Here is a 23,875-nt window from a genome sequence, read left to right on the forward strand (position 1 = left end):
GGGCTCTGCAACAAACCTGCTGCCCAAAATCAGTAGAGAATCCATTTCAAAGCTGTTAACATCCATACCTTCACCCCTGGAATTGTTTGTAAAGACATTAGCACACAGCTTCCCTCTCAGGGACAAAGGGACAAAGGGTCCCGGCGCTGCGGCGGCAGCAGCAGCAGCGACTCTACCGACCCGGTACCTCTTCTGCTCGTCCTCCTCCTCTCCCGTTCCCGGTCTCTCTCGCCCTCCTGTGCCCCACCCCGTCCCCGCTCCTCCCGGAGCCGCTTCCCCCCGGCTCAGGGCGGCCGCCGCGGCCTCGCCCCCGCCCGGCTCTCGCCGTACCGGCAGTGGCTCCGCCCGGCCCGGCCCCGGCCGCTGCCGCCGCCTCCTCTGCGGGTTCCCCGGCCCGAGCTCCGCCGCTCGGTGCCCGCTCCAGATGGGGAGGCCCGGCTCGGGGCGGTCGGGGGCTGGCCCGGACCTCGAGAAGGAGAAGGTACAGGGTGGGGCCGCTGCTGGGGACTTGAGCAAGTCAGCCGAAAGTGGCCGGAATGTCCAGAAGTTACTCCGGACAGGCCTGGGGGTGACACTGTCATCAGCCCTGAGACGAGACGGCACGGCCAGCGTGGGGGAACAGAGCTGGATTCACCCGCGGGGACCTTGGTCGTGTCCTGCGCACCTTCGGGTACCGTGCGCACCTTGGGGCCGTGGGTTTGTTCGGGTTTTGGAAGAATAGTGTGTCTTGGGGACTTGTTTGATTTTCTGGCGTTTTTCTAAGGGGTGGGAGCGTTGATTTGGGTTTTGCTTTTGGTAAACTGACGTTTCGAAAGCTGCGCAGCCCCCGCTAGCCCCGGGCGGGGGAGCCCCGGAGAGCGGCGCTGGCTGGAGCCGACACTGGGTGGCAGGAGGCTCCCGCAAACAGCTTCAGTCCGGGTCGTTCATCCCTTCCCAGCCCATCACCTCCAGCACAGGCTGCTGTGCACCCCCTGGGCTTATCCAGGACCCCTCGTGCCCGCCTGGCCACCCCTGCACGTGCCCTGGCCCCCCCAAGTGCACACTTAGCCCCCCAGTGATGCCCGGGCACCCTGCGGCCCCACCGTCAGCCGCACAGCCAGGGCTGGGTGTGCCGGTGTGCTCACGGGTGTGCAAGACTGCTCGGGGGATGCAGGTGTGCTCCGAGGAGTGCATGCATATTCCAGGGTCACTCGGACCAGTGCTCGAGCCTGGCTTAGCGGGTGAGCAGAGGGAGCACATCCCTCCCGCTGTTTGAATAAACTGGGGGATGTCTGCCCGTGGGGCATTAACAGCTCCAAGAACGTCTCAGAGCACAGGGACCTTCCATGTGAGAATGTCCCTGAACTGCAGCCTCCCACCAAGCTCCTGCTGTTGTGTGAGAATCCTCCTGCTCTTCCTACTTCTCCACTGTGGATGCACAATCCTTGACCCAAACACCGAGGAGCACCCGGAGGGACTGGAAGGGGCTTTGGTAGAGGTGTAAAATGTAGCCCAAGGGTGGGAAAGGAGCAGCTGGGGCTCTAGTGATGTGAACCTACCAGGAGCTGTCTGCACATCCACATCCTGGAATTTAATTTTTTTTTTAAAGCAAATTCAGTGGGTGAGAGCTGCTCATGGCTGTCTTGCCCAATAGTTACTCAGTGTCAGCAGCAAATCTCATGTTCCCTTTTGCAGACAGGGCACTTGCAGTCACCTTTGACCTCTACTCCCTGGGAACAGCCACTCTCTGGTACTTCCACAAAATCTGATTTTTTTGCTTTAACCGACTCTGTGTTTTCTAGGAAGGAGGACCAAGCAGCATGTGACCTGTGACCAGCCACTCTGGGATGCTTGACAATGCGCCACACTCTGCTTTAGGGCTCCCAGTAGCAGAAGACGGGTGCTGTGGTCATGCAGCAGGGTGGCTGCTACACATCTCTAGGGTCAGCAGGTTACCTCTGCACCACTGCCTTCCCATGGCATTGTGGACATCCGGTGCTGGTGCCTGGAGGACCATTTGTCAACACAATACAAACATGCTTTATGCTCTTGCCAGATCAAGAGGAACAAATAAATGTGCAACGGGACAAATAAATAGGAAAGGACTTGGGGCTGCTGTGCCAGAATAGCCTGAAGTAGTAAAGCACATGAGAAGAGTCCCTCAGGGCAGAGGGCAGAGTGGAGTGCCCAGGCCCTGCTTGAAAGCCTCAGATGACCGAGGAAGGGTGACATTCTATTAGTAAACCACTAATGGCCACCTCTTTGACATTTCCTGAAAACTACCATAGGTTGGCTGGTTCCTGGAGGAGCGCTGTGATGTCAGCAGCCAGAAATCCCGTGGAACCGGCCAGACTGGCAAATGCATTAAAGTCATCTAATCTGCTGTTTTATCACTCCTCCACCCCCAGATCCCCATCCACTTCAGGCATCAGAGGGAAGCTAATTGACTTGAGCTTCCTTTTTGTGCTCAAACACCTTGGCTGCCTTGGTTATTTTCTCTCATTTTTGTTTCATACAAACATATCAGCTTCAAAGGCGGTGCTGGCACAGGTGTTATGTGATACATATCTACCAAATAACCCGGGAGAGGCCTTGCTTCACCAGGTGCTCTCTGCTTCTGAGTGATCTGGGCACAGTTTTGCTGCCTCTCCCCACTCACTGGGGTGAGAGTTACTGCTGGGAAAGGACATCAGTTGTTGCTCACTTTCCCTCTTTTCTTTTATACCCCAAAGCAGAGGAAAGTGGAGATTTTTGCCAGCAAGGGCCAATGCAGAGTGGCCTTCCAGGGAATGGGACCTTAGCAGGGACATGGCACCATTCCTCAGAGTGGCTTTTGTAGTGAGAAGGGCAGGTGTTCATGGAAATGGTTTCCTGGATGGGGACTGACCCAGAGGCTGAGGCTCCCATCTTCACCTTACCTGACCCAGTAAGTTTGACTCTGATCCTCACCCTCCTCCACCCTGCAGATTGCTGGATGGGCATGCTGCCAGGCTGTATTTTCCCTTACCACGTTGGAGACACAGTATAAACTTGGAGGCAGGTGGGAGGTGCTGAGCTCTTGCCTTGGCAGCAACTGGGACAACCCACCTCCTCATCCCTGCCATCTTACTGGTGTGAGAACATAGGAGCGGGTTGAATAGAGCTCCTCACAAGGGCCCCACTCTTAAATACCCAGGGAGTTTCGGGATCAGTGCAGGGAAGGAAGCTGTAGCCCTCCCCACTGGCATGTGCCAGGGGCATGCACTGAGCCAAGGACCAGCTGGGTGTCACCTTTGCCCCTGACGGGGAGATGTGAGTCCAGGTCTGCACCAAACAGCCACGGAGGCAGCTTTCAAAAACCAGTCCAGGGCAAAGGGTCACCTACGTAGGACCCCAGAGAAACCACATGGGGTCTTTCTGTGCTGTGGCCTGCTTTTCAGGTCCTTCCTGCAGAAAAATTCCAGGCTGGGGGAGTAACTGGGACAAAACCAAAAGGCTGAGGAAGCTGTGCTGTAGGACACATCAGGGTGTTTATCATGGTAATGTAAAGAAGCGTCTGCAGGCCATGCACACAAATATTTGTATATGTGTGTGAGAGCTTCATTGTTTCATTTTGATGTAGAACTACAGCAATGATATCCAGCTGGAATAAATTGTTCCAAGATTCAGGTACTTGCATGCCACATTCAGGACTACCAGCATGGGCAGGTGGAGAGAGGCAAGTTGCTAGACCTGAGAGCAAAAGCACGTGGGTTAAATGGGATCTATTTACACAGGCACCTCTGGAGCACAGCAAAGCACCTACAGAAACCACCTGCAGAAACCCCTGGGGAAATGCAGGGGAAGCACTGCAGCTGCAGGTGAGGTTCTGCACAGACCCTGCTGCAACGTGACAGCACAGGATGCTCAGGGCTGTGCAGAGCCATGGTGGGAACAGGGAGGTGGGTGGGAAGTAGGATGCACTGCCAGGGCCTTACCTGCTCACCAAAACATGCTGTGCCAGATGGGGAGGCACCAGCAGAGGCTTCAATCTGCCCCAGCTATAATTAGCCAAGAGGTGAATGCAACCATACAAACAAGGCTGCAGGAGCTCCATGTAACCTGGATGTGATGAGGTCCTGCTGACACTGCCTGTGCCAGGAACAGAAGGGTTGGGAGGGATATGGGCACAGGGGCCACTGGGACTTGGCATGAGGGAGCCCAGCACTCCAGCAAGTGCAAACCCTGCAGTTCCTGCAGGACGGTGTCATGGTGGGCATCTCTGCCAGGGGCCATCCACTGCTGCTGGCTGTGTCCCTGCTCCCTCCACAGCCATATATCAGAGTAAAGCAGGTTCCCACTGCCCTTGCCCATCACATCAGGGAGAAGTGCAAGGAAAGCATTGCAGCTCAAACATAGCCACAGTGGTTGTCCATCCCTGTGGCAGTCTGACTTGCCAACAGCAGGAAGTTCAAAATCTGCTCATTGGGTTGAGCCAAGCCAGCCAGCAGCCAGCCATACATCCCTCTGAGCAGCCATAAATCACCCAACTGCATCACTGGAAGACATGCCAGAGAAGGCATGTCAGATAATAAACTGGTCAGGTGGGACCTACCTAATCCATAGGGGCATACGGCCAAGTATCTGGTGGCTGGGCTCAGGGCTTGGTGCTGCCTCTGAGCAGCTCATGGGCTCTGGGAATCAGCTGAAGCACAAACCTCTGCAGACTGGCACCACCTTGGGCCAGTCTGGGTGTGTTACTTGCCCTTCTGACCTTACACTTGCTGATTTGTGACCCATCTTGCCTCAGGAGCTGGCAGAGGAGGAAGAGCACTTTGCAGGGTTTTCTCTCCTTGGTGGCTGGATGTGGGGCAGAGGGGACATTTGAGGATGCTGGCTCACCCTGCCAGGCAGCACCCCCTTGTCAGATGCACAGATGCAGGCAGCATGGGCACACAGCAGTGACAGAGCTGAGACACCACTTGCACCTTGTTCCACTCACAGGACCCTCTGGCCCAGACTAGTAGCTCCTGGCACTACAACATTTTCCCTCTTATTTAGCCTGTTTGTGCAAAATCACTTCACTTGTTTGTTTGCTTTTTCTACACGTGCCTATATGGCCTAGCCAAACAGTTCATCCTTTTGGCTTGTGCAAGCCCTTTCAGGAGGCTGGCTCATTCTCTTATCTGTGGGTTGATGTTTAACCAAGTCAAGCATTATTTTGTTACAATCTTTCTGCATTGGCACTGTTGCCCTTGAGCCTTCCTTCTCTTCCTGGTGTTTCTGAAAAGTCTGTCAGCATCCTCCTTAACTTTCCCTGCCATGAGCACAGGCATTTTATGGTGATGCTATTCTTTGTGTCTATCCTGTTTGGCTTGCACAAACTTGCAGATCACCTCTGGTCTTCTGTCCATGTACCAGTATGAGCTGAAAGTGGAAAATTGAAGAAAACTCCTGTGCATTCTCTACTTTTTACATATGATCCATAAGTTGTCACTGAAGCTGTAGAAACACAAAGTATTGTTTTTCTTTGAGTGCAAAGAGGAGAAGGCAGGTGCACAAGAGAGGAAATGGAAAGAGAAGAGATGCCCTGTTGTGCTGCACAGGAGCAATCAGACCAGCATAGTGCAAAACTACAGCATGTCACATTTACTCTCTCTGAATTGCAAAAAAGAACAGCTCTTTTTGCAAGAATACACAGCTTTGCTGCGGTTTTTTTCCTCCCTAGGGTTACAAAATCTGCTCCCGGGCCTCCAGGCAACAGTCTCTGCTGCAAAGGCAAAGCCTTGCTCTGGTGGGATGCCCTCACGGCAGGAGAGCTTTCAGAGTGTTGTAACCTTCCAAAGGAAGGGTGAGCCCACCTTTTCACAGCTTGGTTATGCATTTTATCCTGCCTCCTACAAATATAACTTTAGTCCATATAATCGGTGTGTGAAATAAGGTTAGTCACAGGACTTCCTGGCAGCAGCTCATAAACAAGCTTTCCTCACTTCCCTCTTATGAAAGGTCATCTCTCCCCTGCTGCACTGACTTCTTTGTTTCCCTCTTCTCCCATTTATCCCCTGACTCCCATTAGTATCTCGGTCAGTCTAGTAAACGTTTTGCCCCGTGGCAGCCTCGTCAAACACAGCAGGAAATCAGGCTCTGGAGCGCACTCTTGACACATTTCCTGGGAATGGATCCTTTTGCACTTTCTGGTAGGTTATTTTGCTATCGTTCCTCATTCACACATTGAGCAAGGGGGAACCAATGGCCCAAGTATTCAGCAGCTCGTTAACAGTGAAAGGTAACAGGGTCTGTGAAGCTTCTTCTTCCCTTCATCCCTTTCTCACTCATATCCTCCCCCTACTTTTACATTTGTAGCTGCAGTTTCCTGGGCTGAGTCTGCTGTTCTACGTCTGGTAGCCGAGGGTGGTATTTAACTAGGTCTCACGATTATTTATGTTTCTATGAAAAACACACCCACTTTCCTGGATGCAAAGGTGGCCAAGCACTAGCACACATGAAGCATTCACCACCTATTGTGTGTTTTATGGATGCAGCCTTTTAGCACACAGGTCACACTGTCACCATCATGGCATTTACAGTTTCACCAATGGCCTTGCTGGCTTTGATCCACATGTTTACATCTGACTTCCTCATCAGCACAAGGGATAAATGTACGTAGCAGTTGGACCAGATAGAGGAGAGCTCCAAAAGCAGCCAGGGGAGATGTGTACTCATGAGTCATCAGCTCTTTGGTTGCTCTTAGCTGGAAGAAAAGTGACTCTTGTGGAAATTTCCCTTCCTTGCTGCAGCCTCTGTCACTGAACACACTGCACTTAGATCCACACATTCACCATGCTGGTGCCTTGATCTCACCCATTCACACAGAGAAACCCTGGCCCTTGCCTGGAGTTTTATTTTACCTACCAGGCTCTGCCTGACTGCAGGTCTGGGACTAAGAACTGTCACCTTATCGTCACCCCATTTTGCCCCCTGGCAAGTCACAGCTGTGATGGCAGCTGGGTTGGTTTGCAGCATTGCTTGAGGGTTCATTTCCTGGAGACAAGAATTGTGAAGCCAGGAAAATTTTCAGATCACCCTATTTACATATTCAAACAGAGATGAAAACCTAGCAGGATTTTCTGCTAGCCCTGTGTTTCCTTTTCCTCTCTGTCATCCTTTTACCCTGTCTTGCTATAAAACTGACAAAGCTCTCAACTCCTCATCTCAGCCTCAGATTGCCCCCCTTCTCCCTACTGTCCTTCCTGAAATCTTGAGCATCTCCTGATTTTCTTCACCCCAAAGCCACCATCTGTGACATCTAGCAGTTCACACAAAGCTGCGTGCTTGCGGTTCGTGAGTGACAGCCCAACTGGGACACAGATGTTGAGTCTCATTTCCCACAATCCAGTGGCTTTTGGACATTTTTCCAAGATATTTGTTTCATTCTCTCCTCGTGTTCAATCTCCCTTTTAACAACCAACTCAACTGAGTATGTTTTTTATGCAAACAGCAATTTCCTTCTGAAGCTCTCAGTGAAGGCCGTGTTTGTCACTTAGTGCTTTTAGGGGAATTTGGGTAAATTGGACCAGAGACAAAAATACTGCTGTTCCCTCTCCCATGAATGTATCAGATTCCTGCATTTCATGTGCATTTCTGCTCTAAGAAGCTCAGTAAAGTGGTATTATCGGACTGTCTCTTCACATTGATTCCTGGCTCAACCACAGACAATTCACTCATTAAAAAAACCTCTTGCCATCATTACTAAGTTCCAAGTGGAGGTTCAGGTGAGTCTCCATGACCCAAGCTGTGGTCTTTCCCCTGCTAAGACACCATCACTAAAAGCAAAGGAAATACATGACAAAGGCAGCACTTGGATGCACTGGCTGTGACTGTCACTGCCTGGTTTAGACTCAGCTCAATGTTGTGTCACATTGCTGTCTCTGCAGGGACATAGGAATGGAAAGTGAAAAGAGAGGATTGCATTTAATGTCCCAGTTTGTCTGGGCAGAACTTGTGGGTAGAGGCAAAGGCAATGGGTCTCTGCCTATTCTGACCACTCCTCAGGGAACTGAATGTAAACTGAGAACCATCAAAAACATGTCTCCCTGAATGGTTTCCAGGGAAAAATTATTTTCCACAGCCATATCCCACTGCTTTCTTCCTCTGCCTGCACTGGGGCAACTGGGAAGAAACTGTGGGCTGGGGTGACACGTCTCAGCCACATGGAAGGGACCATGGTGCCATCACTTCTTCCTAGCTGCCAGCATCACTGCAGGGGCAGTGGATTTCTGAGCTGTATTCCTCCAAGGGGACCATGAAGTTATTTCTAGCTTTGACCAAAGTTTTCTCTTCTGAGTGTCCCGTCTGTGCTCCCCACTGTGCTGTGACCGCTCCATCAGCCTGTTTTCAGCAGGTACTGATAGCTGTGATGTGCCAGGAGCCCTTGGAGGGCTGCCCGTGCATTTTGTGAGCCCTGTTGCCACGATACTGAACGCAGAGCAGATGTTTATTTCAATAGAGATGGCTTTGATTCCTTTTCAAGTTTTCACTCGAGCTGCCATCGTGTGTGAATACTTCTTCCCAGGAGCCAAGCGTGCTGTCAGGGCCCAACAGGCAGGCCTTGTGGCTGCAGCCAGTGAGGAGGGAACAAGGTTGAGAGGCAAGTGGCAGAGCAGCACAAAGCAAGCTGATGGCCCTGGCCTCTCAGAAAGGATGGCTGAAGCTCTGGGGACAGGGACTGAAGATGTGTGTGTGTCTTCATTCACGTGTTTGTGCACATTTGTGTGTGTTTGTGTGGCTCTGTTTTGGTGCTGGCAGCCTGACAAGGCTGGGAAAAAGTAGTCTCCTTCTCACAGCTAGTGCTCCCTAGCACTTCATTCTCCTTTTTTCCCCCTTCCAGTTGCTCTCATCAGATTATCGCTGCCTTGCTGCATACGTGGACCAGCATAGCTGGAGGTTGAGGTGAAGATAACATCTTCTTGAGAACAACAGAAACCAGGCACCAAAAATATTGAAGATATGGTAGGAAAGGTAAGGAGATCCCTTCCTTTAGTACAGTAATTCCATGTGAGAATTATCAAGAGGAGATAATTACTTCTTTCTGATTTTTTTTCCTTCTCCTTTACCCTTTCCTTTCCTTCCTTTTTTTTTTTTTTTTTTGGTTGGTATATTTTAAAAAATACCACTTTTTTTCCTCTTTTCTTTCTCTTCTTTAACCCGTCTTGTTTGTCTTTCTCTCCACCCTTTTCTTGGTGCTGGCAGAGCAACATGCCCTCACAAATACCCTGCCCAGAGTTCTGCCCAGGGCTATCAGCCTCTTTGGAGGGGGTGCTTTGCTAGTGTAGGAATTCCACCAGAACCAGCTTCTTGCTGTTCCCTTATATAGAAATGTTTTTAATTCTATAAATACTGTATGCATTTTACTAAAAAAAAAAAATTAGGGGGAAAAAAGGTTGGACTGGCTATGTAAAGACACTGTGCTGTTGGGGCTGGCGTTTTGTTTGCCCACTGGCAGGGCCTCTCACTTCCTTCACCCTTTCCACTGTTGTGAACAAACTATTTTTGGTATTCCAAGAGCGCAAGCTTTGCTGAAATTCTGGTTTCCTGCTTTGTGTGTGGGGGGAAATTAGAGCAGGGAAAAGTTATTTAAAATTACAAAATATACTTGCAAACGGGGGAGAATAAATGAGAACAATAATTTGAGAACAGTGTTCTGTGATATCAAACTACTGAATTGGATACAATTACCTGTAAATACATATATCTGTGTCTCTGTGTGTGTATTTAGAGGTGTGTGGTTTATTTTAGAGATGGAAGTGTAAATAGAGTATATTTGTAATAAAGAGGTCAGAAACAAAACAGTAGCTCCATCTCACTTATCTTGCAATCTTGGAAGCACAGAAATATCCTACAGAAGATCATCTTCTTTAAGCCAAATATTGTATTGAAATAAAAAGTTAACTGGCAGAAGGATCTTTTGTGTTGAAGGTGGAAATGTTGCCCTTGAACTTGTGAACAGTCCATTCAATATCACAATCCTTAGGAACATAGTGACTCACCATTTACCAGACTGGTACAACACACATGCACTATCAGCTTACTACCCTCATAAAGACAACTCACTGGCTTTTTTTTTCCCTGTTATGGGAAATTACAGATTATGTCAGCACAAAATTCCTGTGCTACAGACTCATCTAGTACCATGAGCACTGTGTTTACTGGTCCTGTTAACAAGTGGCTCTGCCTACCATTGCAGGGCAGTTCCTCCCATCTCAGCTGAGTCCTTTGGCAAAATTTTAACCCCCAGGCTGAAACTTCTGCATGGAACAGGCCAATCATGCAAGGACAAAGCCCATCCACCACAGTAGCTCATCTCTGACTGGAGCCAGTGGAAGGGGCTGGGGAAGTGGATGAGAACGGAGTGAGCAGGGGCAGTGCTTGCACTCACCTCAGGGGATTTGCAGCTCACCTAATTCCTCAACCAGAGGTGCCAGTTTTATAAACTGTATTTCCCAGTGTTAGGGTTTTTTTTTTCCTTCCATGAAACTGTCCAGTCACTTTTGGCCTGCAGCAAATAGTTCACCAGCTTAACTATACCCTGTGTGAAGAAGTGCCTTCTTTTGTTTATTTTGAACTTGGCATCTGCTTGTTTGATTTAATGATCTTTAGTCTTTACATTGAAGGAGATGGTGAACCAGCATCCTTCACCCACCTCTTCCATCCTAGGCATTTACCTCAGCCTGATTATTTTCCTTAAAAGTACAGGAAGTGTCAATTAAAAAATAGTTCAGGCATTTCTAAGAGGAAGATTGCAAGAAGATGTATCATTTTGCCCTGCTAAGAAATATCATTTTGTTCCCTTGGCTTCTGAGGGAGGATGTGGAGCATCATCCTTGTGTCAAGCACGTACCATTGTTGTCTCCCAGAGAAAATGCATGGTTTTGCTATATTACATGAAAATCTCAATTTTTTAGCACTTAGTTGGCACTGGCAGTCTTTGGCAGCTGAATTATCTAAATAATCCATTTGTGCTGGAGGAGCTCCATGCACGTGGTGTCCTACAGAACAATTGAGCTGCCTCCTCTGGGGGAACTGAGAGCTGCAGAGGCTACAGGGAAGGTGGGATACTGAGAATATTAGAGAATGAGGGAAGACAAGATGTATTCTGGGCATGGGAATGAAGGTGGTGAGCAGAAATGAATGTACTATGGTCCAGGTTCTAGTCCCGCTGCAAGGCTCTATAATTTTAAATTATTTATTGCATACAGAGATGTCGAAGTTTTAATAAGGGATTGACAAGGACTACATTTGTCTCCTATGAGTTAGTGAGTATCAGCAGCTTCTAGTGCTGGAAATTCTGAAACTCCTAAATAAGTTGCCTTGAAGACAAAGTGATTTCCCTAATGCCCATGAATCAGAGACTGATTTATGTCAAAGAATTGAGAAATTATGTTCTTAAAAAAAAAATGATCCTTTGACGTCCCTGATGTTCTCATTAATAAAATAAATATGTGGTTCTTTTTTCCCCCAATTCCAGTCAAATTTTAGCTTGCACAACATCTTTGGCAAGGTGTTTCAGACTTAAAAACATGAAAGGCATTTGAAGTTACTGGTTTGGGATGCTGTATTCCACTTCTATGGGACAACCCTTCAGCTGTGCTGCTTGTTTTGAGAGAAAGGTGCCAAGCAGGAGAACTGTGGGTGCCTCTAAATGCATCGCATGGGATTGTCACCACAAGCCCAGGTCAGTGCAACACCAGCCAGCTGAACTTTGCAAAGGCACTGAAGGGTTTGCAACACCCAGATCCATCCTGATACATAGAAACCGGGCATCATATTTTTAGACAGATGTGTGAGTTTGCATCAGCTCTGCTAGAACCAGATCAGACACCTGTTCCCTCCCTCCCCCACAGCACACCACTGTAAGGAGTCTTTGGAGTCTGTAAAATACAGTATTTTTCTGTTTAGCACTCTAATTAATTTAATTTTATTCATTTATGTTTGAAAGTTTAAGAGACATTTCTACCACTTTTTGTGGTAGGTCTAAAGCAACTAACATGGTGCAGGCACTCTCCAAAAGGTCCGTGGTTTTGATAGCTCCCTACAGTTTTCTGATGTAAAAATAATTATATTTTCACACCAGCAGCACAAAAATAGTAGTTAAAAAACATGAAACAGTTGAAGGTCTGTCTTGGGTCACATCGCTACTGTGAGGCCCTGGGAGCTGCCCTAAGTGAATTATAGACACATTTTAAGTCTTGGAAAACAGCAGCACCAGGTATTTAAAGGGCAGGCTGGGAGGGAGCAGGGAAGGTCTTTCATAGAGCAATATCAGCAACTGACCACCTGTCTTTCTTAATGCACAAACTAGAATTTGCTAATTACAGAGGGGAATACAATATTACAGCCCTTTTCTTAGATGTTATGGTGCCAGTCTACCTCACTTCACAGCCTGGCTCAATGATTCAGTCTTTGCATGACCAGCTGATTACTTAAGATTCCCTGACAGGTTTTCCTCCCTGGCTTTGCTCACCATGTCATTCCTGGGCTTTCTGACCTGCCTTTTTGCAGGATGTTTTTCTTTGTGTTTTTGTCACTGCAGTTCCTTTAGTCAACCTGCCATGCACAGGAGACAGCTACAGATATAATTGCTGGGGAGAATACCTTATCACATGCTTCACAGTTGTCCTGCAAGACCAGAACTAGAACTCTCTTAAATCTGCTACAGTCCCTTTCATGTTATATTAATCTGCATGCAAGTCAGAAATGCATAAAAGGCCAAAAGTCACAGTATGTGGCCCCAAAATAGGAAGAATGGATTGGCAATTAGTACTCTCTGGTACAAAGTAAACAGGGAGAAAATATGTATAACATCAAGACAAGGCTGAGATAAGCAATTAGCAGGAATCTGGAGAGAAAAATCAAGGTAATATATGGATAGAAAGAGAAAAGCAAAGCCTCAGAAGCAGAAGAATAGCAGCAGGTCTGCAATGCAGCAGCAGCATGAAATAAAAATCATCCTATTTCATTTGTCAGGATTTTTTCAGGGCTTATGTTCTAAAGATTATTAAAAGGTAGCAGGAGAAGTGATTTAAGTCTGTTTGAGCAGAATGAATCAGGCAGGATTCAGAAGTACCATGAATGAATATTCATTCATTTATTTGCTGAACCACTGTACATAATTAAGAAAGATTTTTGTGAGTAGAAATCCCCATTTCTTTCCAGAGGTTTATTAATGAAAGACATTTTTGAATTTAAGTATATGGTATCAACTTTCAGAAAATACTTACCTTAAACATTCCATGCATTAAAATTAACTCCAGGTAGGCTCATAAGTAACTTAGATGTATAACTATCACACAGAAGCCTTTTTAAGTCATGCTATTTTTTTTAAATGGTGCAGAGGAAAGTAAATATTTTAGTAACAGTAAAGGCTTAACAAACTGGCAAGTTGGGAAAAAAATATTCCACCGTGATCCACAAGCCCCTTTAACAAACATTACTGTTTGTTTTTTGGTTCAAACCACAGTGAGTTAAGGATGGAAAGAGTGCCTAACTTTGAAATTCTTGTCTTCAGACTGTTTTAACACAACCTAACCTTAAACAGAGGTGTTTTGTGTTCCTTGCCCAGTGCAACATTCCTCTGAGTCCTAGGGGAGGGAGACCGCCTGCTGTCACATCCTTTCTGAAGGGACCCACCCTCTCAGCAGGATAGCTCTGGTATGGCCAGCAATCCAACACCTCCAGCTTACCTTACTTTTTCCTGGCCCTTAGATCTAGAAACCTGTGAATTTGAGGGAAGCCTTCACATACCCATGAGGATATTTATGGTGGATCCATGTGATTTCTGTACTCTCGGTCAGTGGGTTGCCGGGGAAGACCAGTGCCATAAAAGATGTCAGTTTGAGCTTTGCTTTAGTAACTGGTAAAATGTACATGTATAGGAACATGAATCACACACACTAATGCGTGACTCATCTGTGGATGGGAAAAAAGTCACTTCAAAAACACTGTTATTTTCCCCTCTCCAGGCCCTGGTAGAATGTTGGGCAGCCCAACTCACCAGGAAAGCAGGTGGTGGTGAGGGACAGGAAAGCAGGTGGTGGTGAAGGACAGAGGTCTGTGTTGGGACAGCCCTGCGGGAGTCGGTGCGGAGTGGGAAGAGCTGGCCAAGGAGGGGGGAACCCCCCCCCCCCAGGTGAGCCAAGAAAGAGGCAACCATCCTGAACTGGGAGCTGAACCTCCAAAGACCAACTGGACCTGCCCTCACCACCTCTGCCACAGCTGGCTGTCAGGAGCACCCCTGAGACAAGAAGACATCGCCACTTTTGTCACAAAAGCAAGTAAACCCCATTAAATATTCCCTCAGTTACTTGTACCCTGTTGCTACCCTGTGTCTCCGGGGTGCAGGAGCCAGCGGTACGGGGGTGTTGGGGACAGTGGGGCCAAGGAGCAGCGCTGTGACTGTGCAGGAGGGACCCCATGACAGCACCCGAGGGGTCAGCATTGCCGCTGGTGAGGCTGCACCTTGTGTGCTGTGTCCAGTTCTGGGCTCGGGAAGGGCACTGAGGTGCTGGACCGGGTCCAGAGAAGGGCAACAGAACTGGGTGAAGCACCTGGAGCACAAGGGTGATGAGAGCTCTCGAGGGAGCTGGGGGTGTTTGGCCTGGAGAAAAGGACGCTTAGGGAGGACCTTACTGCTCTGTACAGCTCCCCCACAGGAGGCTGAAGCCAGCTGGGGGTCGGGCTCTTCTCCCGGGGAACCAGCGACAGGATAAGGGGATAAGATCTTAACTGTGCCAGGGGAAGTTTATGTTGGACATTAGAAAGAATTTCTTCACGGAAAGGGTGATTAGGCATTGGAACGGGCTGCCCAGGGACGTGGTGGAGTCACCGTTCCTGGAGGTGTTTAAGGAAAGACTGAACGTGGCACTCGGTGCCCTTATCTGGTTGGCAAAGTGGTGTTGGGCCATCGGTTGGACTCGATGACCTCAGAGATCTTTCCCGACCTATATGTTGGTCACTGCGACAGCGCGGGCGGCCGCAGTCCCCAGCCCGGGGCGGGCTGACGCCGAGGGGTCCCCGCGGCCCCTCCCTCCGCCGTGCCCCGGTCCCGGCCCGCCCGGGGAGGCGGGCACCGGGGCCGTGACGCCAGGGCCGTGCGGCGGCTCCGCCCCGCGAGGCCGGAGCCGAGACGGAAGCAGCCGCCGCACAGCAGCCGCCGCCTGCAGCCGGAGCCCGACATGGCGCTCTGAGCCAGCCCCGGCCGCGCCGAGAGCCGCCACCCCGGGGGGCCCCGAGCAGCCGCCCCCGCGCCGGGACCGGGGAGCGGGGCATGGGCAGGGCCGCTGCGGGGAGCCCGGCGGGCAGGGGACAGCGGCGCTAGCGACCCCCGCCCGCCCTTCGCGCAGCGCAGCCCCGCGGCCGCGAGGTGAGGAGCCGGCGGCGGGCGGGGGCCGGCGGGCAGGGCGGGGAGGGAAGGAGGGAGCGCGGCCCGCGCTGAAGCCGCCGCCTCCCCGCCGCTTTGTCCTTCCAGGCCCCGCCGCCGCCGCCCAGGAGAAAGAGGCCGAGATCGGGGAGCAGCGGGCGGCGCCCGCCCGGCCGCCGCAGCCCGCCATGGCCCACTCGCCCGTGGCGGTGCAAGTGCCCGGCATGCAGGTGAGCTCCGCACCGGGCCCAAAATGGAGGCGACGGGCCCGGCCCCGGCCCCGGCTCCGGCTCCGGAAGCGGCGCTTGCGGCCCGCACCGGGCGGAGCCGCCGCCGGGGCGCGGGGGGCCGCCGGGAGGCCTCGTTTGGGCTGGGGGGAGGCCGGGCCGGCCGCCTCGCCGGGGGAGCGAGGGAGGCAGGGAGGGAAACGGGCTGCTCCGAGGTAACGGGAGGCTTCGGGGGCCGCGTACCTGCACCCCGGCGGAGGAGAAGGGATTCCCCTCCCTCCATGCCTCCCTTTGTTCAGGGGTGGCCGCGCCGCATCCAGGAGCACGTAAGAGCCTCTAAAACTGATTAAAGGCGAAGTGAAGTTAATCGCAGGGTGTGTGGGTGCGCTGTAAATGACATACCAGGCGCGCTGGCAGGCGGACCTGCAGCAGGACTTCCCCACCACCCTGGCGCTGGGCCTGTAGTGCAGCTTCCCGGAGGACCTTGGGATTCATGGCGAGGTGGTATCCGCCAGGTCTGGTGGGGACAGAGCACCGGGGAACATGGTCTGTCAGAAACCTGCACCTCTCCTCGCCTGGGAATGAGGCCTAGTGTCGTTTTTGTATGTTTGTGTTACCTGCTTAGAAAACAAAACAAGTTGGTGTGTTACTGACTTTCATAGGAAAGGTGGAATACCTCTGACTCTTCATTCTTACTCCACTGGACAATCTGATACAAATTTAGCCAGAGATCTTTATCAATGTAAAGATCAGCTCATTTCAGTGCTGATTTTTGCTTGTCAGATACTGGCAGCCCAGTCAGTGTTTTGAGCATTCTCTTAACTTCTGGGATAGTCATACCTATATAACATCGGAGGTATTTTCACTTCAAATAATACAGAAACATTTATGATACATACCTGTGTATGTGAGAGATACAGTAAAGAGTTCAGGAGGCTTCAGAACAGAAATATATCTTTTGGTCAGGTAACTTTATGACTTCTAGAAAGTGTAGCATTGATGTATAAACAGTACTTATACATTTATGCCAGTTACAGTGCTATGGTTTAGTTTACCTTTCTCTTTTCTAATAATTTCTAGGCTTTCTGAAATCTGTTAAATTATGGTCATTCTGTTTCTATAAGAGGACACAAGCCACATCTTCTCAGCCTAGTTGTTCCATTGTGTCAGAATAACTGTTGCATTAGAACATCCTAAAGAAATTTTGTTATAAAAGATTTAAAGGCTTTAGTCTGAGCTTCTTTAATTACAGCCTCTGGGCTTTCTAGTGTGTTTGTATTTGGGAAACTTCTGTTTCAACATTCTAGTTTGTCAATTTCCTATTTTTATATCTGCTTAATGTATTGCTGTCCTATTTTCTGTAACTGCCAACAGAAAAGGACCTTGAAATTATTTTTGGTTCTGTTTTTTCATTGTTACACCAATAAACTTTATCCTAGTAGCATCCTTATCCCTACTAGTATTGTTATTAGTGTAACCCACAGCCCTTAACATATATAAGTATGTTAAAAATATTTTTAAACTATTAGATAAATCCAGATGCACAGAATTAAACCACAATTTTTTTCCTTGGTGACTTTTTTTTTTTATGAAGATGATTACACAAGTCCTGAAACCCTCAGAATACAAAGAAATAGAATTTGGTGTGATGTTAATCCACTCATCCTTCTTCTAGAAGAGTCATAATACAGAGTGTTTTCATTTAAAAAAACCCTAAAACCAACAAAACAAATTCATGACAGTCTGAGGTAGAGGAGTTGTTTCCTTTGGGGTTTTTTAACCTATCTGGACTATTCAGGCAGGATCATCTAAGTGATGGTAAAAGCGTGCCTGCTTCTGCTCAGTGTTAATGTGTGGTGATTGATTAAAGAAGGAATAAACAGGTTCCTCTGTGATGCAAGATGTAATAGTTATGTTAAAACTATCACTGTGGGAAAGTGTAATGTCAAACCTCTTGTTTTGTAATCTGTTGAGGAAAGATTTTATTGAATATAACAGTTGGAAACTGAATTTGTCAGAGAATGTCACAAGTTTGAAGTTTTCAGCTTTATTGTCAACTTATGCTTTCCCTTACATTTGATTATACAAAAAATATCAAGAAAAATCCAGAAACAAACATGTTATGTAATTCACATACTCCAAAAACAGGCCCTTAAGACAGTTTATCACCAAAGTATATCAGAAGTTTTTTTGACTCTTTTAAGATTTTAAGATTTTTCATCTTATGAAGAGTAAGGTCCCCTTTAAAAAAACCTCAAACATGGAAAATTACAGAAAATCACACAGAGTTATTTTGGTGGACTTAGAGTCTGACTTTAGTCCCCTGGCAGCAATGGCAGACCCAGAGGTGGTATTATCTGTTGCCCTTATGAGTAGTTACAGAGCCACTTGTTTATGTAGTGGTTACATTCTGTTTAACCTGTTTTGTGTCCCTAACAAAACCAAATTTTATACCTAACAATTCTTGCTTCTGCCAACAACTTCCTAAACACATTCATTTTCCTTGCTCCTTTGGAAAGGCTCCACTTGATGCAATTGTACAGGGTTACAGCTGCCTAATTTCTAAGCCCATTCAGTAAAATCCAGGTACTCAAGTGTATGTATAACATGAGTGGTCTGAAGCTGAACATGATACCCCAAATGATGGCATTTTACACAGAATCCAAGATGAGATGGAAAATGGAAAGGATGGTGAGCACAGTTAAGGTGTCCTGGTTACAGGGAGCACAGTTTGCAGTGAGCTTGATTGTCAGGTTTGAGGTTTTAATGTCACAGTAACTTTGTTCCTCGGGATAAAAATACTCAAACTAGTTCTTAGTCTGGAATGCTTACAGATCTCACAGTGAGAAACCTGTTCACCAGCAGAGTCTTCAAGGAATCCAGTTGAACTCCTACAGAGCATTTCTGGATACAGCTTGCAGGAGACATGTTGCCTGTGTCTTTGGCAGCCCAGGTGCTGAAAACAGCTGGAGTGAAGAAGGTGTTGGACCCCTTATTATTAATCCTAAGTACTCTTCTTTTGCCTGGCAGACAGAGTACATAGTTCAAAGGGTTGTTTGTTTCAAGTGATCAGAACATTTCAAGGGTGTCATTTGAGATTAATGTGTTTCTGATGAACTTACGTTCTTGGCAGCATCTCACAGAATGCTCCAAAACTCTTTACAAATAAAAGAGGTTGGAAGCTGTTCATTTGCAAGTGAGTAACAATTAACCTTTCTAAGGTGAATGGGGAGGCTACTTTTCAATATGTCAGCATTTAAATTTTCTAAACTAGTCTGTAAATTTGCTGGAGTATCACTCAAGTAATAAATGCCTTTTTTAGCTGGTGGGGTTTTAATGTATAAACTTACCCTTTTCCTATTCTAATTTGTCATGCAAAACCCTAAGTCTGTGAAATATTAATATATTAACTGGTGGAAATATTGATTATTCTCATTTATATTTTTTGTTAGTATGTGTGTCTTTGGAACCTGGTTTGGGGTTTTATGTCCCATTATCACTGCTATCCTACTTATCTAAACACTTTCTGTTTCCTTTCTCATGGCTTTGTTGATATCTCCTGATGCTGTATGACAGTAGTTTTGAGCACAGCCAGAAAGGTTGTTTAGAGCTGCTCTCCATCTGTTTTTGTTGGCATTCAGGCTATCTTGCAATAAAGAACCTAACTTCCTCTAAAAGTGTAGCAGCCAGGAGCATGTGACCTGTCAGGCAGCGTACTCTGATTCGCAATTGAAGGATTGCTTGATTAAGTGAAAACTTGGATGTCAAGGTGAGCTTTGCTCCCTGTGCTGCCAGTTCACAGAGTGACTGTAGGGTGCTGCTCACTCCCGAGCCTGGCAGCTGGGGAGTCCCTCCCTGCAGGCTGCTCAGGGGCAGATCAGTTAATGCCTAGTTGGGTGAGTAGAGAAAGAAGAGAGGTAGTGTTTAATTTTGTAAGCGCTCTTTTTCGTAGCTCTAGAAAAAAAAACACATTTTCTCTTAACTTAGTGCACATCTAGAAATGTGTGATACCTAAAGGTAGCCTGGAAGTGTGTCACAGTTCTAGTAAACCTTATGCACCGAAGTTAAAAAAATTTGGCTTCTGTTAAGAGCAACCAGTCTGTTACTGTAAAATACTTAAATGTTTAGAAAGTGCATGTTAGAGAAACTTAAACCTTTGAAGAAAGATGCATTCAAGGTTCTTTTAATTATTCCTCTCCTAGGAACTGAGCTGTATCCAGACGCTTCTACAGCAAATTTGAAAAGGCTTTAAACTTTTACTATTTAGAAACATATCTTACTTAAGGGAAACTGGAAAGTCTAGCACTTGTTGGACACCAGGAGACTTCCACAGTGCCTAGAAAACTGATGTCTTATGATTAAGTTGATGTGGACTGTGGTGTTTTTCCAGTTTTAGTTCCTGGGTTGGTACTTTGAGCCATGGCACAGGTAGACTGCAGGAAGGCAGTATTTTAAGCCTTATGGAGAGCAAGCCTCTTTACTGCTTGAAGCAGCTCTGCTTTAAAATATTGGTGGAATTCAATACTGCAGCTGTTGCTTTCCTAGGAACAGGAAAGGTGTTGCAGGACCTACAAGCTCTGTTGTTTCTAATAGTAGATTCCTAAATCAGCTCAGGCTGTATTAGCTGAACTTGGTTCTTCCTTCTTATGCCTTGTTGTTACTCTGGTGGCAAGAAAAGTATGGCTCAGTCATCCTTGTAATGTCTTACTAGTGTCAAAGGAGGAGAGTAGACAGAGTTCTGAAAAGTATTCATGGGAGCTGTGCAGGTGTAATCTCCTGGAATTCAGCAGATGCTTTTTTCAGGGTTAAAAGAAAAAGCCCAGTCCTGTAGTAGTATTTTCTGTTTTACAGTTTTATAGACACATTGAGTGCTTTGACTTGGAATTCAGAGGCAAATCGCTGAAGCTGGAGAGAGTGCATAAACCAACTCACCTTAATCTCTGTGCTGTTCTGTACCATCATACACTGTCAGTTTTGAACAAAGAATAATATACTCCCCCAAAGGTAAAAACATTACATCTGAAAATAGAGTACTAACTTTTAAAAGGATAGAATTGTGATTTTATTTTGATTTTAACATTGAATGTATTTGCACTGGCTGTTTTTGATCTCCAGTGTCTCAGCTTTACAAGTTCTGATGAAAGTTTTGTCTTGTTTTCTCCTTTTTCTCCAAAAGGAGAATGTACAGCAAGCAATAGTTCAGTAATATATTGCAATTTTTTATTTAGGTATGTATTTTAAGGGGAAGAATGTTTCTTTATATCTAGAAATTCGGTGGTACACCAGGAGGCGTATATATGACTGAGTGTGCCTCTGCAGCAGCATTTGTCCTGTGATACCTGTGAAATGTATTGGTGACGATAGACAAGAGTAGTAGCCTCAGCTTTCAGCCATCCCTGACAGTGAAAGGCTGAATTTAAAACCAGTAGTAAAAGTATCACTTCTTTTCTCTTTAGTGACTGTCTTCAGATTTAGAAGTTGTGAAATTCGAAAAATTATAAGAGACTTTTGTTTTCCTTTCATTTATTCTTAGGGACTGAATTTAATAATTGACAAAAGCATTCAGAAATGGGTTTGGGGAAGATGAGGTTGGAGATGAAGGGTGAAAAGTTGGCTTTGAAATATTTCTGTGACAAGTATTTTTTGTCATGCTGTAGTGCCTGCCTGTATGGTGTCTTCAAAGAAATAATTGGTGAGGTATCCATTATGTCAGGAATCGCTGTTCCAAATCCTGTTATTTCTTTCTTATAATAATTGGAAAGAAAATTCCTTCGTAATACTGCCTCACCAGTATTTATTTAAAGAACTGTCATTTGTTCTTTAAATTTAAACTTCTTGCAGTTCTTCTGGAACATGTCTGTTCTGCTGATTAGATGAGGATCACTGAGCACACTCCTTAGTTCTAAAGGAGAAGCTTAAATCTCCTGGGAAGGGTGCCCACCTGGTGAAATTCACTGAAATCTTCTCTGCCACAGGATTGCTAGCTGGCAAAAAGAACTGAACCAGAGAAACTATTAATACAGGTACTGACAAGGTAGCAGTCATTCTTTGTCATATTTTGTGCATGTGTTTTTGCAGAGTTGGGCTATATTGATCAGGTCCATAGCTCAGGAAAGAGCATGGCTCCAACTTAGTTCCTTCTTCATAAGGAAAACTTTGAAGAATTGCACAAAACTGCAGTTTTTGGAAATATGTAGCCAAGTTTGTGTTGCTGAAATCTGGATTTGAATGGTCTTGATTGAGGCAGCATATGTAAAATGCTTTCTGACAAGGTCTGTCATGGTTCTGCATGAATTCTCTGTGCATCAGTGAAGGAAAAAAAGGAATGGGAAATGTGCAGAAATCTGCAGGTTTCACACTTGAGCCTTGGAAGGGAGAGTCTGAGAACCCAGTGTGGCTTCACTGTTTACATGAACCAGAATTCAAGAACCATATGTTCAGTCCTGAGAATGTTTTTTTTTTTCTTGTTTTCCTCCTGCTCCCAGTCTTTTGCAGTCTTTCCTCTGAACTGGGTACTGTTATATTTTCTGAATATCTGAATAATGTTGACTGGGGGAGGATCAGAGGGTGTCTGTGCTTTGCTAGATGTCGAGTTGTGTTTTAGTGGAGGCTTCTGTGTTGGGAACTGAATGCAGAATAATAAAAACAGTGTACGGCTTGAAGAGACCATGAGTGTAGCATGCCTAAATGTAAAACACTGAGTAAAAAGATTGAATTTCTACTGATGTAGATCAGTTAAGAACAGAGAATTATGAGGGGAGCAAAATGTTCTTGCTGTTGCTCTCTCACCTAGGAAGGTGTCATCTGGCAGCTGGTCACAGCAAGAACATTTTTACATTCCTGCACAGCTTTATTCTAGCCTAGTTGGCAAGAAGAATCTGATTCTTTTTTTTTCCTCCAGGGTGTTTCTTTTCCTCCCCTCCCCCTTCCCCTTGCCTTTTATGTAATGAGATGCTTTGCCATGCTATGAATGAGCTGCAAAGTAATTGAAAAAGGAGTTTCCTGAAACGGGCAGGTTGGTTCTGGCAGCAGAAGTTTCTTTGCAGCTCGTTTTGGAGTTGTATTTCTGGTTTTTCCTTGTGTGCTTTTTGTAGCTTCAGGTCCAGTATCATCGATATGATCAAGGGCCAGTGTTCAAGAAGAAAGTACAGCTTTCAAGCTTGTGGTCCTCTAGCCTTGGGGGAAGAGGACAGAAATGTAGGATTCTAGTAGACTGCTGTTTGCCTTTCTTTCTCCAAATGGTCCCTCCCCAAATTAAAGGAATGCTGATACCCTCTAAGTATGGGGTCCCACTTAGGGTTCATTGCAGGCAGTCACTATGCCTGGAGCCTTATCTGTGGTAACTAAACTTGTGGCCTGCTCTTTAACCCACCCACACTGTGGTTTGGAGCCATCCTTTTTCAGCTAGCGTGTTTGTGCCTCACTTTAATTTTGTTTGGCCTGAAAATAAGTAATGACTTCTTCAGTGGAGAGATTTAGCAAAAGTACTAATGTGTGTCATATTTGAGGTCTTTTTGCTGCTTTTTAGTTTATGGATTGGCAAGTTAAAAACCTGGATTTAGTTGTTACTTGTGTTCTAGCTGGCTTGTATTATAATTCTAATCTTATTTACAGGAGGAAGGTCTGTGTATCAAGTCCTAACTTGCACAGGAAATGCTAAAATGGCTTCTAGAGTGAAAAGGCCTGTCAAATTTATGTAACAGTTGCCACTTAGCTGTATTTAAATAATAGGAAAATGGTTGAAATGCTGTAATGATATAGGGTATTGCTGGCAGAGTTCTGACACAGTTATTCCTTTAAATGGGTGTGGCAAAAATTTAAAAAAAAAATTGTTTGTGTGCTGATAAGCAGGCTGGTGCTGAAAGGAAGGGCACACTGCTGAAAGTAGGCTGCAGCCCATAAATGGCTATTTTTCCATATTCCTATTAGATGTGGCCTTTGAAATCTCTCTGCAGAGTACATTTTTCAAAGCAGTTCTTAAAGTGTAGAGGTTACAAGTGTTCTTAAGCAAGGAGAAATTGCAGTAGTCCTTTATGTTCTGACTTCTGATTCAGGTTAGTTCATTGAGGTGGGTAAGTTACTCATTCAGCAGTCGCTTGTCCAGCACTGTTCAACAGAGAAGATGAAACTTGTTATGAAAGATCAGTTTGTTGAACTCTTAATAAACACACAACTTGGTACACTTGGACACCAGAACCTGTTGATGTCTTGAACTGATTTCTGTCTCCATTTCAGGATGTCCATGCTTCTAGCTAGAAAACATTCAGCCACTCACATATTTTCAAATCATAGTAGA

The 23,875-nt window shown here is 46.5% G+C and overlaps 1 protein-coding gene and 1 long non-coding RNA gene across 3 annotated transcripts in view; both read left to right on the forward strand.

Moving 5' to 3' along the window:
* Positions 1-393: 393 nt before the first annotated feature.
* Positions 394-2,380, forward strand: LOC128795039 (uncharacterized). The gene is made up of 2 exons (XR_008433370.1): positions 394-670; positions 1,782-2,380. It is a non-coding gene; the product is annotated as an uncharacterized LOC128795039 (long non-coding RNA).
* Positions 2,381-15,791: 13,411 nt separating this feature from the next.
* Positions 15,792-23,875, forward strand: part of STK26 (serine/threonine kinase 26) — a 30,132-nt gene continuing 22,048 nt past the window's right edge. The window contains exon 1 of one of the 2 annotated variants that reach the window (XM_053955440.1): positions 15,792-15,905. In XM_053955440.1, the coding sequence (XP_053811415.1) occupies positions 15,861-15,905 (45 nt within the window). In that variant the 5' untranslated portion in view covers positions 15,792-15,860. Of the gene's footprint in view, positions 15,906-16,130; positions 16,182-23,875 lie in introns of those variants that run through there. The other variant, XM_053955441.1, reaches the window with a different exon arrangement.

Source organism: Vidua chalybeata, chromosome 14, assembly GCF_026979565.1.
Source record: "Vidua chalybeata isolate OUT-0048 chromosome 14, bVidCha1 merged haplotype, whole genome shotgun sequence".
Lineage (NCBI taxonomy): Eukaryota > Metazoa > Chordata > Aves > Passeriformes > Viduidae > Vidua > Vidua chalybeata.